This window comes from Ranitomeya variabilis, chromosome 2 (assembly GCF_051348905.1).
Source record: "Ranitomeya variabilis isolate aRanVar5 chromosome 2, aRanVar5.hap1, whole genome shotgun sequence".
NCBI lineage: Eukaryota > Metazoa > Chordata > Amphibia > Anura > Dendrobatidae > Ranitomeya > Ranitomeya variabilis.
The window spans coordinates 196892478-196911238 of record NC_135233.1 but is presented as its reverse complement, the minus strand read 5'-3'; the positions used below and the strand labels follow the sequence as shown (position 1 = coordinate 196911238).

Sequence of the window (18761 nt, the reverse complement as noted above, 5' to 3'; positions counted from 1 at the left end):
CATATTCTTCACAGCATTAACAATAGGATTCGCATTACACATCTCTACTTCTTTCCCTGCACTTTCCTTTCTGTCACGCAGCACACACCGTGCTGTTGTGAATTCCGTTCTCGGGCTCCCTCCTGTGGTCGTGAATGGTACTTTGGTGAGTTCTGTCCTTGGACACCCTCTGGTGGCTTTGAGTGGAACTGCTGATCTTTGAGCTTGGCTTTCTCAGCTGCCCTCGTTTATTGCTGCTGCTGGCTTCCCTATTTAACTCTGCCCAGGTCATTAGTTCATGCCAGCTGTCAATGTCTCAGTACTGGTTCAGATCTCTCTTGGATTTCTCAGATGACCTGTCTACTCCAGCAGAAGCTAAGTCCTCGCTAGTCCATTTGCTGTTCATTGGTTTTTGAATATATTTCTCAGTACATGCTATGTTTCTAGTCCAGCTTGCTATTATGATATATCCTTGCTAGCTGGAAGCTCTGGGGGTGCAGAGCTGCACCTCCACACCGTGAGTCAGTGTGGAGGTCTTTTTGCACACTCTGCGTGGTTTTTGTAGTTTTTAATACTGACCGCATAGTTCCATTTCCTATCCTCTGTCTATCTAGAGAAGATTTGGCCTCCTTTGCTAAAATCTGTTTCATTCCTGTGTTTGTTACTTCCCTCTTAACTCACAGTCAATATTTGTGGGGGGCTACCTTTACTTTGGGGAATTTCTCTGAGGAAAGGTAGGCTGCTATTTCTATCTTTAGGGGTAGTTAGCTCTTAGGCTGTGAAGAGGCGTCTAGGGAGAGTTAGGTACGCTCCACGGCTATTTCTAGTGTGTGTGATGGGATTAGGGATTGCGAGTTACCACTTCCTCAGAGCTTGTCCCAGGTTTTCCATTTTAACCATCAGGTCATTTCGGGTGCTCCTAACCACCAGGTCCATAACACCGTGCCGCACGGTTCCTCAGAGTCTTCCCAATTCAGCTCTGCAACGGTTCGTCCTTCCTTAGCCTGTTTTGCCCCAGACAAGAGAATTTGTACCTCTGAAGCTAGTTGACACTTGGGGAGCAACTTGCCCTTCTGTATTGCGCTTTGTGGTGACCCAGCGTACTCCTGTTCCACACTCACTGCCTCTGGAAGTTCCCTCAGTGGCCGTTTCACCCCGGTCCGGAGGGCATCTGCCCAAGCTATAAGCTACCATATCATGGAGCTACTTGTGCCCCCGTCCTTGTTTCTCCCTTCCCACTGCTGTACTGGCCTCTGCTGTTCTAGTCCGATGCTGTGGATGGCTTGGCTTCTCTCTTAAAAAACATTGCATGGTTGCTGCTTTTGTACTGGGCACTCAAGTCCGTATGGACTGTTTGGGTGCCCTGGCCCTTCTTCCAATGAGGAAGTTCTCCCTCTATTATGTGCAGCTGAACCCGTCTACATTAACTAGTTCCTAACTATGTGGAACTCCTATCCAGTAAGTACACTCTTCTAAGGTACTCCATCTAGTGGGCAAACTTCAGTACTACACTTTCCCTATTTAACGGGAACCTGTCACACCCCCCCAGGCGTTTTTAACTAAAAGAGCCACCTTGTGCAGCAGTAATGCTGCATTCTGACAAGGTGGCTGTTTTAGTTCTGGGTGCTGTAACTGCCGAAATAATCAGTTTTATAATTTGTCCTAAATACCTTGTCTTCAGTCAAGGAGGCAGGCGTTTCCCCCCTGCTTCAGATGCCACACAGCCGTCACTCAAATCTTCTTGGCGCCGGGCGCCGCCTCCTCACCGCTGTTTTGAAATCTGCCGGTGCCTGCGCTCTTTTCTCCTGCCTTGAGCAGGCGCAGTGAGCGCTGCCCGTCCATCCTCATATGCAGTCTAGCTGACTGCGCCTGTGCGGCTGCCCTGCCTGTGAATCCCAGCCCCACAATGTGAATAAATCAGAAGACACTGCGGATCTGGGATTCACAGGCAGGGCGGCCGCACAGGCGCAGTCCGCTAGACTGCATATGATTCATCGGGTATTCTAGAATCTGCATGTCCACGTAGTATATTGCACAGGCCACGTAGTATATTGCCCAGCCACATAGTATATTGCCCAGTTACGTAGTATATTGCCCAGCCACGTAGTATATTGCCCAGCCACGTAGTATATTGCCCAGCCACGTAGTATATTGCCCAGCCACATAGTATATTGCACAGCGACGTAGTATACAGCACAGAGCCACGTAGTATACAGCACAGACATGTAGTATACTGCCCAGTCACGTAGCACTACATAGTATATAGCACAGAGATGTCGTATATAACAGAGCCCACGCAGTATGTAACACAACCCACGTAGTATATAGCAATGTAGGCACTATATTCGTGGTTAAAAAAGACCTAAAATAAAAAATAACCATATACTCACCTTCCGAAGGCCCCTTTAAGTCCTGGCCCTGTGTGCAGTGCAAGCGGCAGCTTCCGGTCCCAGGGTTGGTATGAGCGCAGGACCTGTGATGACGTCGTGGTCACATGACCGTGACGTCATGGCAGGTCCTTCTTGCATAGCATCCTTGGCACCGGAACCTGCCGCTTGCACTGCCGAGGACAGTGGGCGATGTCGGAGGGTGAGAATAACCTTTTTTTATTATTATTATTTGTAACATTAGATCTTTTTAAAAAGTTGGTCACACAGGGTTAATAGCGTTAACGGAGTGCGTTACACCGCGGTCCCTTAACGCTGGCATTAACCCTGTGTGAGCGCTCAGCGCTGACTGCAGGGCAGTAAAGCAGCGGCCATTTCGCTGCCAGACTATGGCCGTCGCTGATTGGTCGTGGCAATGGTCATGGGCGTTTTGCCACGACCAATCAGTGACTTGGATTTCCATGACAGACAGAGGCCGCGACCAATGAATATCTGAGACAGACAGACGGAAGTGACCCTTAGACAATTATATAGTAGGATATATATATATATACTAGATGGTGGCCTGATTCTATCGCATCGGGTATTCTAGAATATGCATGTCCTCGTAGTATATTGCCCAGCCACGTAGTATATTGCCCAGTCACGTAGTATATTGCCCAGCCACGTAGTATATTGCCCAGTCACGTAGTATATTGCCCAGCCACGTACTATATTGCCCAGCCATGTAGTATATTGCCCAGCCACGTAGTATATTGCCCAGCCACGTAGTATATTGCACAGTCACGTAGTATCTTGCCCAGCCACATAGTATATTGCCCAGCCTATTTAGTATATTGCCCAGCCACGTAGTATATTGCCCAGCCACGTAGTATATTGCCCAGGCACGTAGTATATTGCCCAGTCACGTAGTATATTGCCCAGCCACGTAATATATTGCCCAGCCACGTAGTATATTGCCCAGCCACGTAGTATATTGCACAGCGACAGAGTTTACAGCACAGAGCCATGTAGTATACAGACTTAAAATAAAAAATAAACATATACTCACCTTCCGAAGGCCCGTTGAAGTCCTGGCCCTGTGTGCGGTGCACGTGGCAGCTTCCGGTCCCAGGGTTGGTATGAGCGCAGGACCTGTGATGACGTTGTGGTCACATGACCGTGACATCATGGCAGGTCCTTCTCGCACACCATCCTTGGCACCGGAACATGCCGCTTGCATGGAGCGGTCACCGGAGCGTCGCGGGAAAGGCGACGGGAGGTGAGTATATAATGATTTTTTATTTTTTTATTATTTTTAACATTAGATATTTTACTATTGATGCTGCATAGGCAGCATCAATAGTAAAAAATTGGTCACACAGGGTTAATAGCAGCGTTAATGGGAGTGCGTTACACCGTGGCATAACGCGGTCCATTAGCGCTGCCATTAACCCTGTGTGAGTGCTGACTGGAGGGGAGTATGGAACGGGCACTGACTGTGGGGAGGAAGGAGCGGCCATTTTGGCGCCGGACTGTGCCTGTCGCTGATTGGTCGTGGCTGTTTTGCCGCGACCAATCAGCGAGTTGGATTTCCATGACAGACAGAGGCCGTGACCAATGAATATCCGTGACAGACAGACAGACAGACAGAAGGAAGTACCCCTTAGACAATTATATAGTAGATATATATTTATTTAGCAGATTAACCCCTTCATGACCTGTGACACAGCGTATGCGTCATGAAAGTCGGTGCCAATCCGACCTGTGACGCATATGCTGTGTCATAGAATGATCGTGTTACTGCAGATCGGGTGAAAGGGTTAATTCCAATTTCACCCGACCTGCAGGGACAGGGGGACTTGTACTTTAGCCCAGGGGGGTGGCTTGTGGCTTTGCCCTCCCTTGGCTCCGATCGCTCTGGTCTGGTGACCCTTTTTGTCCCCACCCCCAGATCTGATTGGAGCTAGCGTCCATGTGACACTAGCTCTCCATTCAGATGTGCGGAGTAAGCGATGGCTGCCTCGCTGTCCAGCTTCATGGTGTCTGTGCAAGCTGGACAGCGAGGTGCCTGCTGCAGGCCTGATGTAGCAACTAGCATGTTATCAGCAGGCTTCTGCAAACCTCTCCTGGGAGTTGGAGCCATGATGATATGCCACGTAGACGTCCGATTTGGCATTATCAGAGTATTCTCTTACATTACTGCCATGTCCCCATGTGCACCAAAATACACATTCGCATCTGCTCTAATGACTGCGTTTGGGTTGCCTCTTGCCTCTCTTTATACTATTTCCCCTTTCTAATGTGTTGGGTTTTTTGCAGATTTGAAACAGTGAAGTTTTTTTGTGTTTCTAATACATAAAAATATTTTGCCTTTAAAAATGTGACTATATTTTTTATGTGTTTTTCAAATTCTCCAAAGAAGCACATAGAGAAAAAATGAACCAAAAAAACGAACAGTTCAACTACATCTTTAAAGGGGTTTTCCAATACTAGGACAACCTCTTCTTGATCAAACTGTTTGGCCCCGATAAAGTAATAAAGCCTATACTCCCCTCCCATGCCGGTGTCCTTCCCACGGTGTCGGCACTGCCTCTCCTGGGGCACCGGTGCTGTTGTTCTGACATGGGCGCTCAATCAGCTCTGGCGTCACTGTATCCGCCTTTGGACAAATTGAATATGAAGAGGAAGTCCGGGCTGAAGCTGATCTTGGGCTTCCTCTTCATGATCAATTCGTACGAAGGCGGATACAGTGACACCGGCGCTGATTAAGTGCTGGTGCCCTTGGAGAGCCAGCGCCGATACTACAGGAACGGCACCTGTACGGGAGGTGAGTAGAGATGAGCAAACCCCTGGAGGTTCGGGTTCGGTGAGTACCCAAGCCCAAACCTGAACCCAGACCCCATTCACTTGAATGGGGGTGGCCAGAATATCCACGCATTCATTTTTTACCACGCGACAAAGTTTTTTTTTTTGTACATTTTTTTAAAGTTGTTTCACTTGTAGAAGATATGCAACCAAAAATAAATAGCAAAATTGCCCCAATTTGCTGTGCAAATAAACGCCAAATTTTGCTGCTTGGTAATGGAAAATTAAATATTGATTTTTGCGGAAATATTATTCTCTAAATAGATCTCCCTGCACTCTCTACAGCCGCACCTACAGCAGTTGCAACAGCCGAAGATCTACAGTAGTCCACACGCTAGAATCTGGGCACCTGAGACCCCTTCAGCGGGAGGGGGGCCTTCCAGAGTCCTGAGGCCAATGTTGCGGTCGTTAGTCCTGTAGTCTTCGGGACCCCTCCTGAGTTCCTGGAGCCCTTGAGGTCTTGAAATCCTTAGAGTCCTTAAAGTACTTAGAGTCCTTAGCGTTCTTAGAGTCCGGGGCAACAGACCTCTTCCATCCGGGGGTCTGGCATACACGCCTGCCCTGGCCAACATATCCAGGCAGTTCTGAGGAAGCAACAGCTTCCTCTCCCCTTGTGGCTGCAAGTCCAGCCTCTCTGCTGCTGGGCCAGCCCACAATATTAACTGTTGCTGTCCCTAACTAGATACAGTTATTAAAGGGGAACATCACAATACAATACAGGTGTATCATCATACATTATACAGAGCATAATATCACCAAAGCACATTACCATAATAAACATATAACGTATGAATATAAAGTGCAAGGGGGTCATACGGAAGGAGAGGAGGGTGAAACTGAGGGGACCTGCCACCTCCTTACACACTTTTGACATATTGACATATTGCTTTGGCATTGAGAATTTAATAGTGCCTGGCAGCTTTTTGCGACATACAGAGAGAATTTAGTTATTTATTTTTCTTCTCTTACAGGTCAGGTTGGGGCAGATATACAGCATTATAGAAACCTGGTGACAGGTCCCCTTTAATGAATTGAAACTACCTCCTTACCAGAGTGTACCACGTGTTGTCAGATCATGTACCACCTTGTAACCCTTGTGATTTTATAAATGATTGCACTAATAAAGGCTTATGCATTACTGTTTGAAATAGTGTTCTCCAGTTTTTTGTCTCTGGATGAGTTAGTAATTTAGGAGACACTATATACTTATTTGGCCCATTTATCGGATATTTAAATATTTCAAATATATGGAAAATTCAGAAATGCTTCACAAGTACAATTTTAACATTATTTTGCGAGGACAAGAGCCCACAAGGGTTGCTGTCCCACAGACTCACACTGAGAGCAGCATTTGTCATAAAACAGTCTGTCATTCATTTAGCCATGGTTTTTGTAATTGTTTTTTATTTCATCCTAAAATTAAAAGGGTTATCCTGCAATTTTAATATATATGTTTTGAACATCATTTTGAGGCACTTTCTAATATAAAATTATTTTGGATTAACAGGAATCTGTCAGCAGGTTTTGTTATGTAATCTGATAGCAGCAGGATGTAGGGACAGATACCCTGATTCCAGTGATGTGTCACTTACTGGGCTGTGTGTGTTGTTTCAGTACAATCATTGTTTTATCAGCAGGAGATTATCATTACAGGACTAGGTGTCTCGTTTCTCCTAACCCCACCCCCACCACTGATTGGCAGCTTTCTGTCAATGCCCAGTGTACACATAAGCTGCCAATCGGTGTTGCAAGTGGGGTTATACACAGCTCAGCATTCAGTGCTCTGCTAGTGTAAGAAGATGAAAGTATTGCCCACGTTTCCACTGAAAGACAAATGTATTGTTGCAATGTATTTTATGTGCAACATATTAATGTATGTTATTAGTGACAGGTTGAGTTCTGCCCAGCAGCAGGGACTTAATAGGGACAGTTAGGGTTAATAGTTGGGACGAGCCCAAAATGGGAGGGGCTAAAGTGAAGGAACATAGACCGTTTCCTGTCAGGAAGTCAGATAGGGCCCATCCTGTAGCAGCAGCAGACCTATGGTCTGATAAGTAAGGAGAGAAAAGAGGAAAAAGGACACGTACAGGACTGTCACTTATTCACTGTAGCATTGTTATTGGGGAGAGGGAAGTGTTGTGCTGGGTTGTGGTGAAGACAGAGGTCTAACCAAGGCAGAACGTAGTCCTACTGGGAAGGACAGAGAGAATGATCCATGTACTAAGGAAACGGTCATGAGGTTATGCCCCCGCTATATGCTGGAGATAATCCCACCAAGTCTTTGTTCCTTTCTAAGCGGTGGTCTACATCAATGAACTCTGCAAGATCTGCTCCTGGCCAACCGAAGTCACCGGCAGCATGCGGCCTGCAAAAGCGTGACACCTCCATAGCTAAAGTCCACACACCCAGCCAGGACCCCCATTTTTATATTGCATGTCTGGGCGAAAAACACGAGTACCTCACCCACGGCTACCGCCCCGCATCACCTTACACGAGAACTCCAGCAGAGAAAACAATGATAGAAGAAAATGACAGCATGCAGACCAGCAACTGATACATCACTGGAATCAGGGTATCTGCCCCTATATCATACTGATCTCACACTACACAGCAAAGGTGTAGCCACATAAATGGCCCACCCTGTAGATTGATCGGGGGCGGTAGACGAAAAAGCAAACCATGTCTGTACTTCTTTGCTAATAAGCTGATGGCTTTTTCTTTTGCAGATGGATACACAACCGATGATATTGAATTCTTCTGGCAAGGAGGGGAAGAGGTGGCTGTCACTGGGGTACCTGCTCTGGAATTGCCCCAGTTCAGTATCATAGAAACCAGACTGGTTACTAAGAAAGTTGTATTCACTACAGGTAAGATTTGTAGGCATACAAAGACATGGAAAGTTGCAATATGTGTATCACAGCCCATATTGTTTAAGAAAAAATGATCACGAAAAAAAATAATTCTCAAAAAGGACATAAAGGGAGTCCGTCAGCGGGATTTCATCCACCAAACTCTTTAGCTATTTAGCAAATGACACTAAAGGGCTATGGTAGATCTGAAGCCTCTGTCAATCCAGCTCTATTCCCAGCCCAGCGCCACCTCCTCCTGCGTGACTGACAGCTCCTTTGTCTGAAGTCACACAGCATAGAGGCTGTCAGTAAAGGCTACTTTCACACTTCCGTCTTCCAAATCTGCACAGGATCCGTCAAGACGCTGAAATGACGGATCCCGTGCAGATTGTGGTAAACGTGTGTACTGGGCCCGTCTTTCTGACGGACCCATCGAGCCTATGTGCACCTGTTGTGTATGTGTTTTCGCAGCGGTTTTCCGCTGTGAAAACGCATACACAACACAAACCAGGTAAAAAAAAATAAAAAAATCGCAGTATTCTCACCTACCGGCGTCCCCCGCGCACCGATGCTCCCGGCAGCTAGCGTTCCTAGTACTACATTGCGAAATCTCGCGAGACCGCGACTTCTCGCGAGATTTCGCAATCTATTACTATGAACGCTAGCTGCCAGGAGCATCGCTGCGCGGGACTCCAGTAGGTGAGGATATTGCGATTTTTTTTTATTATTATTATTTTTCACATTCTATCTTGTTACTATTGATGCTGCATAGGCAGCATCAATAGTAAAAAGAGAAAGAGAGCGAGAGAGAATTTCCCTGATGGGAAATTCTTCCACGCATGCTCTCTTTGAAAAGGCGGGACCCGTCGCTGGATTCCTGCATTTCACAGGCAGCGACGCATCCTGCGCCCATAGGCTTCCATTGTAGCCAGTGACGGGCAGCGCAGGATGCGTCGCTGACCGATTTTCCGACGTGCAGAAAAAACGTTCCTCTGAACGTTTTCTCTGCCCGACGGACCGTTTTTTTTATGCAGGATCCAGTGAAAGACGGATGAAACGGATGGCCATCTGTCACAATCTGTCGCTAATACAAGTCTATGGGGAAATGCAGGATCCTGCATTCTCAAAAATCGACGGATTGTGATGGGAGCTGAAAGATGGAAGTGTGAAAGAGGCCTTAGCAGGAGGAGGCGGAAATAGAGCTGGAGTGACACAGGCTTCAGATCTACAGTGTGAAATCCTGCTTATAGATTCCCTTTAATAATATGTGTACTTTATAACTGTTTATCAGTTGTTAGGTACATAGGATTTAAAGGGTTATCCTCAACTTAGGTCTTATGGAGAACACAGCTCTCCAGTGTCTTCACTTCCTTGTTGCTGGGAGGGGCGGGCACTCATCCTTGAGTGACAGCTCTGGTTCAGTTGCTTCATCCTGCTGCTGAGCTTCTGATTGCTTAATGGTCTGTCAGTGGCTTGCTCTCAATTGTACATTATTACTGTATTTTCATATAAAGATAATAGGGCCTTTGAATTGATGCATGGTTCATGTGAGTTGTGAAAACTGCCAATGCTGGGCACTGGGGGATTTGTGATTTTGCAGAATTGAGACTGGATCAGAGATGAGAGGGAAGGGAAGGTGAGCAGCTAGCTGCTGTGTTGAAATCAATGGGCTGGAGGGAGGTGGCTGATATCTTAAGAGTTAACTCCTCAGCCTGGAATGTAGCTACTGCACATACTCAGCCAACCTCTGGTAGTCAATCTGCATTAGCAACACGTTGTACATTATGTAAGATACAAGCTCTTTTTGCAGGAACATGATATCAAATAGAAAAAGTCAACTACAAAATTGCTTACTTTCATGCTGTCTAAGTAACTATACCAATTTCCTAACACAAGAATAACCCATTGATATAGATTACTTTACCTAGCTTTAAAGTGGACCTGTCATGTGAGGTGACTACTCAGAATAAGCTGTTAAGTATTTGTACATGAGTAATACCACTATTTTTGGCTATTATATGACTTTCCTCCTATATTTTCACAAGTTTTCCACTCTGTAGACTCTATCGCTAACTTTCAGTCATCTCTGAGCTAATGGATAGAGAATAACTGCTGTAATGTCTACAATACTACCTAGAGCAACAAGGGATTGATGTCTGTATATAACACACTGAAAAGTGGCTGCATTGCACAGAAGTACTGAGTAGTGTAGCTGTGAATCTAGCATTGAGGGTGAGAACTTATGCATAAGTTGCCATTGTTCTGTGTCTCTTTAGCTATCACTCTGCTCATCTGTCCTCCTTCCTTTGCTCTATTCATAGCCTTCATTAGACTTCAGCAGGCATCTCTAATTTGATGCTCTTGAGGAATATGGATTTTTCAGAGCAAATGATGACTTAGAGGAGCAGGAAAGTGAGAAGAAGAGGCTTAAGGGTGAAGAAAAATCATATTTCTTTAATAGCTTAATGTGGCATCCACGGTCCTTGTGCTTCTGCTGCCGAGCTGCACCACACCTGTGTTGTGGATAACATGGGGTTACGATGCAGCAGTTTGGTTTAGTATTTTGGGACTTATGGTACTGTCCAGGCAAAGAGCTCCTGAGTTTATTCCTCACATGGTTTTCTCGTTAACTCACTTTTTCTAAGCCTTGAGTAGGACTTCACACTGTATAATTTTCCAGCTCCCTGCTTCCAGTGCCAGTTATAGGGTATACCTGACCCTGGTTCAGTCCCTGTAACGATACTGCCCCGATCCTGTGTCTTATTTAGTGTCTGCCCTTGGATTGTTTTGACCATAGTTTCTCCTGACAATTCTGACTAAGGCAACGCCCATCCACGTACCCTATTTGTGGATGTTGCTCTGCCATTTGTCAAAGAAAACATAGTTTAATAGCACCTGAGGACCAAGTTCTATTGGAGACGAGTCACACAGGCAAGTTCCCTGCGGCTTTTCCCCACCTGATGCCCTGGAGTGGCAGGTCTCTGTCTATGAGCACATGCAGGGAAAGATCTGTCAGTCACTGGGAGCAGGCAGCGAGAAGCTGCCAAGGTCCCTGCTTGTCTGATTAGTCTTTTGTGTGACTCAGTCCATAGTGGTTAATAAATTCTGTTTTTCTCTGATACACCGCAGCATTTTCGAGTTAAAGGATTTTTTCCCATGAACAAAGTTAATTTTAACCAATAGATCTTGGAATAATAATAATTTCCACAACTGGATGAATTTAATTAAAATGTTCCTGTGCTGAGATAATCTTATAAATGTGCCCCTGCTGTGTACTGTGTAATGGCTGTGTCTGACTGTACAGGAACATGGTCTGATCATACCACATCTCCTTTGCAGAAGGGGAAGCAAAAAAGTATACAGACAGGACAGGATCGGATCACAGATGATTTTTTCTTTGAGGTGAAACATTACTTAAAACAGTGTGGTAGATCGGCTCACTCGGCTGCACACGGAGGTAGACATGGGTACCATGCGACATTGAGAACTTCCTTTATTGGTTTATTGTAGGCAGCATAAACCAATGTGTGGTAAAGAAAATACAGCCTTCTGGACAAAACAGGAAAACAAAACAAAATGGTGGCAGAACAAACACAGTCCTTCAGTGAGCGAGGTTCCTCCTGCTCATGACTGGCAGAACACACACTGTTCAGCTTCACAAGTCCATGCAGCACTTTCCCATACCTCCCAACTTTTGAAGACGGGAAAGAGGGACAAAGTTTGCGTCGCGCAAAGCGCGCCGCGGCAAATTTTAGGCCACGCCTCTGACCACACCCATTCATAATTAGTCACACCTATATCCACATCCCAACCACACCCATTTAGCACTGCTGATCACACTGTTTCATATACAATAATTATAAACAAAAAAATATGGCCACACAGTGCTCCATACTGTATAATGACCACACATGATGCCCCATACTGTATAATGGCCACACATGACGCTCCATACTGTATAATGACCACACATGATGCTCAATACTGTATAATGACCCCACAGTGCTTCATACTGTATAATGGCCACACATGACGCTCCATACTGTATAATGACCACACATGATGCTTCATACTGTATAATGGCCACACAGTGCTCCATACTGTATAATGGCCACACATGATGCTCCATACTGTATAATGAACACACATGACGCTCCATACTGTATAATGACCCCACAGTGCTTCATACTGTATAATGGCCACACATGACGCTCCATACTGTATAATGAACACACATGACGCTCCATACTGTATAATGACCGCATGCATACTGTATAATGGCCGGACATGATGCTCCATACTGTATAATGACAGCACATGATGCTCCATACTGTATAATGGTCACACAGTGCTCCATACTGTATAATGGCCACACATGATGCTCCATACTGTATAATGACCGCATGCATACTGTATAATGGCCGGACATGATGCTCCATACTGTATAATGACCACACATGATGCTCCATACTGTATAATGACCCCACAGTGCTTCTTACTGTATAATGAACACACATGACACTCCATACTGTATAATGACCGCATGCATACTGTATAATGGCCGGACATGATGCTCCATACTGTATAATGACCGCACATGATGCTCCATACTGTATAATGACCACACATGATGCTCCATACTGTATAATGACCCCACAGTGCTTCATACTGTATAATGGCCACACATGACGCTCCATACTGTATAATGAACACACATGACGCTCCATACTGTATAATGACCGCATGCATACTGTATAATGGCCGCACATGATGCTCCATACTGTATAATGACCGCACATGATGCTCCATACTGTATAATGACTGCACATGATGCTCCATACTGTATAATGGCCACAGTTCTCCATACTGTATAATGACATACAGGCACGCAGCTCACACACACGCTCATACACACACACAGCTCACACACGGCTCACACACACGCAGCACACACACAGCTCACACATGCACGCAGCTCACACACACGCAGCATCACACACACACACACGCAGTATCACACACACACGCAGTATCACACATACACACGCAGCATCACAAACGCAGCTCACAAACACATGCAGCTTTGACACAAATGCATCACATACGCAGCCATCACACACACATGCAGCCATCACACACACACACGCAGCCATCACACACACACACGCAGCCATCACACACACCCATCACACACACGCAGCCATCACATACACACCAGATACCTCATACACACATGACACACACACATGCAGCATCTCACACACACATGCAGCATCACACACACACACACAAGCAGCATCACACACACACACACACACACATGCAGCATCAGACACACACACACATGCAGCATCAGACACACACACATGCAACATCAGACACACACATGCAGCATCAGACACACACATGCAGCATCTCACACACACACACACACACATGCAGCATCTCACACACACACACACATGCAGCATCTCACACACACACACACATGCAGCATCTCACACACACATGCAGCATCTCACACACACACACGCAGCATCTCACACACACACATGCAGCATCTCACACACACACACACACACATGCAGCATCTCACACACACACACACACACACACACACACACGCAGCATCTCACACACACACATGCAGCATCTCACACACACACACATGCAGCATCACACACATCACACACACACACTCTCCTCTGTGGTGCAGGGGCGGCTGATGTCCATGTGCCGCTCTTCAGTTTCTCCGGCTGCTCACAGCTCTGCACTGTCCCGGCACCTCCCCCGACTCTCCTTCTCTGCCGGGATAGCAGATAAGAGCAGGAGAAGCCGGAGCTCCGTGCACACACAGGAGGGAGGTGAGTCGCTGACCTCTCATCTTGATCGCTGCTGGCTCTCAGCCTCTCTCCCTCAGCGTGGCAGGCAGCACCGCACAGGGGGCGGGGTCGGTGGGGAGGTGACCCAGCTTTTATAAAAAAAAAAAACAGCCACAAACCTAAGTTACTCAGGTGCCGCCCCCTGCTGCATTGTCCCCGCCCTAGGCACGTAGTGCGGGACAACTAATGTCCCTCCCGGGATCCCGGGGCTGACTGTCAAAATCAGGACAGTCCCGCGAGATCCGGGACGGTTGGGAGGTATGCTTTCCTGGAGTGCTCCTTCTCCAGGCTCACACTGAACACTGAAAGCTATGACATTCAGCCATTTAAGCCCAGGACCCAGACCTTGTGACTCCTCCATCATATGACTGATCACATGATCTTGACATCACACAGGTCTTGTCAGGACTCTGCTTGTGGAGATACGGTGGACTTCCTCTCACCTGCTCGGAGGTCCACTAAAACCAGCTCATAACATAACTCTCTTTTCATCCTCTCAACATGTAATGTTCTACTCTGGTTTTACATCACTGACGCCATCATGTGCAGTGACACATATCTCCCTCTATCACTTCAACAGTGACTCTGTCACATATTCTGCCCCTCCGGCCAAAGCCGGGTATTTTGGCGCCTTCACTGGCTAAGCAGGGGAGTCTGGACAGGGCTTCTTCGTTCCCATGCAACTTTTCTGGCCTGTGTTCCACATGGAAAGTTAAGTCCTGGAGCGCCAGAAACCACCTAGTTACCCGGGCATTCTTCCCCTTCTTTTCCCTCATCCATCTCAGGGGTGCATGATCAGATATTAGCCTCAACCTTCTGCCTAACAGTTAATATATCAGAGTGTCGATGGCCCACTTGATGGCCAAGCACTCTTTCTCCACAATGAGATAGCTCTTCTCACAGGAGGAGAGTTTCCTACTCAGGTATAGGACTGGGTGTTCTGTTATGGTCTGGTGATTAAGGAGCGACATGCGACTAGCTCTGGGCAGGTGGTAACTATACCGACCGCAGTTCCTGATCTTAACACAGACACTAGCAGTAGCCGTGGGATGTTCCTGTCACTCCCTGGACACCTCGTCACAGCCGGAGATCTAGCTACCCCTAAAGGTAGAAGCAGGAAAGCTATCTTGCCTCAGAGAAAATCCCCAAAGGATAGGACAGCCCCCCACAAATAATGACTGTGAGAGGAGAAGGAAATGACATACGTAGTATGAAACAAGATTTAGCAAAGGAGGCCACTACTAGCTAGAAAGAATTAGTACAGGACAGAACACTGTGCGGTCAGTAATAAAAACTAGAAAAAGTCCACCGCAGAGAAATGCAAAAATCTCCACACCTGACTAAAGGTGTGGAGGGCAAACTCTGCTGCCCAGAGCTTCCAGCTTAGCTGACTAGATACATACTGATAAGCTGGACAAATGAGCAAAACATAGAAAGTGCTAAACAACAAAGTCCACAACAAGTGAACTGCAAAAAGACAAGCAAGGACTTAGCTTTGCTGAAATGGTCAGAGTGACAGGGAAATCCTCAGAGAGCTATGACTCCAAGCTCAACAATTGACAACTGGCATTGAATTAGGGAAAAGGCCAGACTAATATAGCAGAGCCAGAAAGACGATCAGTGAAAACAGCTGCTGATGCTAAATCCAAGAAGCAGCCATACCACTCAAAACCACAGGAGGGAGCCCAAGAGCAGAACTCACAAAAATGCTACTTATAACCACCGGAGGGAGCCCAAGAGCGGAATTCACAACAGTGTTCGTCACCATCTATTTCCTGGGACAGCACAGCTCCTAAACCAACTTTGGAGGCATCCATTTGAAGCATAGACTCCTTTTTGAAGTCTGTTGCGACCAAGACTGGCTGTCGGCACAGGATGAGCTTCAACTCCTGGAATGCCATCTCCGCTTCAGAGGACCATTTGACCATCGTTGACTTTGCGTTCTTGTGAAGATCAGTCAGGTGGTAGCTATCATGGTGAAACGCCGATAATATCCCACAATTCCCGAGAAATGCCCAAACCTGCTTCTTGGAGAATGGCTGCGGCCACTTTTGGATTGCCTGAAGATCACGATGTCGTTCAAATAAGCGGTGGCGTATTTCTTGTGAGGGGCTAGGATCTGGTCCATAGCCCTCTGGAAGGTAGCTGGGGCTCCTTGTAGACTGAATGACATTCTGGTATACTGGAAGCATATGCAGCGCCCCAGAGTCCTGGTCGTTGCAGTACTGATGCTCCGCCGCTAAGGGGGGCTATGGTACGTCTGATGGCACTGAAGGAGTTCTTCTGACCAGGTATCACAGACACCAATACATTTCACAGTCTGGCCTCCAGGGGGAGCTAAGGGTTCTATGTATTAGGCCACTCCTCACAATCTGGTAAAACTGGGGGTTAGGCAGAAAGTTAGACAGAAAGCTGACTGGGTTGGAACCAGGCAACACCTTGTGGCAGAGGGTGTTGTAGGGGAAGATTCAGAGGGGTCCCAGTCAGGGGTGGGATCCTGACAGAGGCCTAGCAACCAGAGAGAACGTTACGGGACCGCGCCTGCACGATATAGCGGCGGTGCCCCAAGAAAGGACAAGAAGCGAGGTATATTGTGCTGAGTGAGAAACGAGATCAACGCAACAAGGAGAATACCAGTAGGAGTCGTGCTGTAAGACGAGGCAACATCCTACTGAGGCGGGTAACCGGTGGCCGGAACGCCGAGGAAGTATAGAGCTCCAGGCCAAACTTCAAACCTACGGCAGGACAGTCAGTTATAGGCGGGCTGTCTCACCCAATTGACCTAGGAAGACACAGGGGGGTAACAACAGGAGTGGGGCGACGCTAGAGTCCCGCAAGAGCTCCGAGCCTCCCCGTCATACGGGTGCGTCCTAACCATAAGATCTGGGGGACGTGGAAGAACATCAGAATCGAGTTGTGAGGGAACACGAGAAACAGACACAACAGTTGTGGGGACTATCCCGTAAGCACAGCAGGGGAGGACCACAACACACAAGCGCTAGAAGGTAGGCACAGATTTTCACCTGCAAAGGGAGCTCTGGATGTGCCATCGGACCGGCCAGGCTTGCGCAGCCCGGTTAACCGTATTCCGGATTGAGGATCCTGAAGCCTTCAGTAAAGAGGTAAAGAGACTGCAACCTGGTGTCCTCGTTATTTACTGCAACCTGCACCGCACCACCACAACATCAGCACCATCACGCACACCTATTATTGGGCGCCCCTCAGCAGGGTCACGGACCGGGTCTAGCCACCGTGACAACCCCAGAACAGAGACTCAGAGGCCCGGTACCGGGTACCCCTCGGCCCTGCGGCAGTGGGGGCGCTGCACATACATCAGGTGTAGAGAAGGCCGCTTTCTTCTTGGCACTTGGGGAGCTGGACCAACCGCTCTTTGACTCCTCGATGACGCCCAGGCTCAACAATCTCCTCACCTCCTTGTAGATCACCTTGCGGCGGGCTTCGGGACTCCAATACGGCTTCAGATTCACCCTCACATGTGGCTCAGTCATGATCTCGTGCTCCACAACCTACGTACAACCTGGTAGCTCCATAAACAGGTCTCGATTCCGCTAAAGCAGCTCATGGCACTCTTGTTTCTGGGCCAGTGACAGAGTCTCTGCCACTGTGACATCCTCGACCCTGGCTTCAGGACTGGCTGCAAGGCACATAGCCTCCCCCCATTCCCAGTCTTGCCAAGATTTGAACAGGTTGATGTGGTACACTTGGTACGGCTTTTGTCTCCCTGGTTGGTGAACCTTGTAGCTGAAGTCACTCAACATCTCTACCACCTCGTATGGCCCTTGCCACTTGGCCAGAAATGTACTTTCCATGGTGGGAATCAACACTAGCACCCAGTCTCCAGGACTAAACTGTCTCAGCCTTGCAGCTCGGTTGTAGACCCTCCCCTGAGCTCTCCTTCACAATCGGCATCACCCTTGCAATCCAGTCCTGCATTTGAGCCACATGCTCAATAATGCTCCAGTGGGGCGTAGCTTCGGCCTCCCAGGTCTCCTTTGCGACATCTAGAAGTCCATAGGGGTGTCGTCCATACAACAGCTCAAACGATGAGAATACAGTAGAGGACTGAGGAACTTCCCTGATAGAGAACAGCAGGTACGGCAGTAGGCAATCCCAGTCTCGGCTATCTCGCTTCACGACCTTCTTAAGCATGGACTTCAATGTCTTGTTGAATCTCTCCACCAAGCCGTCCGTCTGAGGATGGTACACTGACATGCGGAGTTGTGTAACCTGGAGAGCCTCACACAACTCACTCATTACTTTGGACATAAACGGTGTGCCTTGGTCTGTCAGGATCTCTTTTGGTAGGCCCATCCGAGAAAAAATATGGACTAACTCTCAGGCTATGCTCCTGGCGGAGGAGTTTCTAAGGGGTACTGCCTTCGGGTACCATGTTGCATAGTCCATCACCACTAGAATGTATTGGTGCCCTCTGGTGGACTTAACAACGGGCCCCACAAGGTCCATGGCAATCCTGTCAAAGGGGACCTCTATAATGGGCAACAGCACTAGAGGGCTTCGGAAGTGGGACATGGGAGCTGTAAGCTGACAAGTAGGGCAGTACCGGCAGTAGTTATCAATCTCCCTGTTGACACCCAGGCCAGTAATACCTCCTAATGGCCCGCACTCTTGTGTTTTGTCTACTCCCAGATGTCCCCCAAGATTTGAGAATGGGCCAGGTCTAATGCCCTACACCTAAAGGGACCCAGTACTAACAACTGCTCTACCACTTCTTCTCTTAACTTAGTGATCCGATACAGCAGCTCTCCATTTAATGCAAAATGTGGAAACCTTGTGTC

At 47.5% G+C, this 18761-nt stretch overlaps 1 protein-coding gene across 1 annotated transcript in view; it reads left to right on the top strand.

Annotated features, from left to right (window-relative positions):
- Window positions 1-18761, top strand: part of LOC143804877 (gamma-aminobutyric acid receptor subunit beta-4-like) — a 344582-nt gene that overhangs the window by 235363 nt on the left and 90458 nt on the right. The window contains exon 6 of the mRNA XM_077283412.1: window positions 7940-8080. Coding sequence (XP_077139527.1) covers window positions 7940-8080 — 141 coding nt within the window. The remainder of the gene's footprint in view (window positions 1-7939; window positions 8081-18761) is intronic.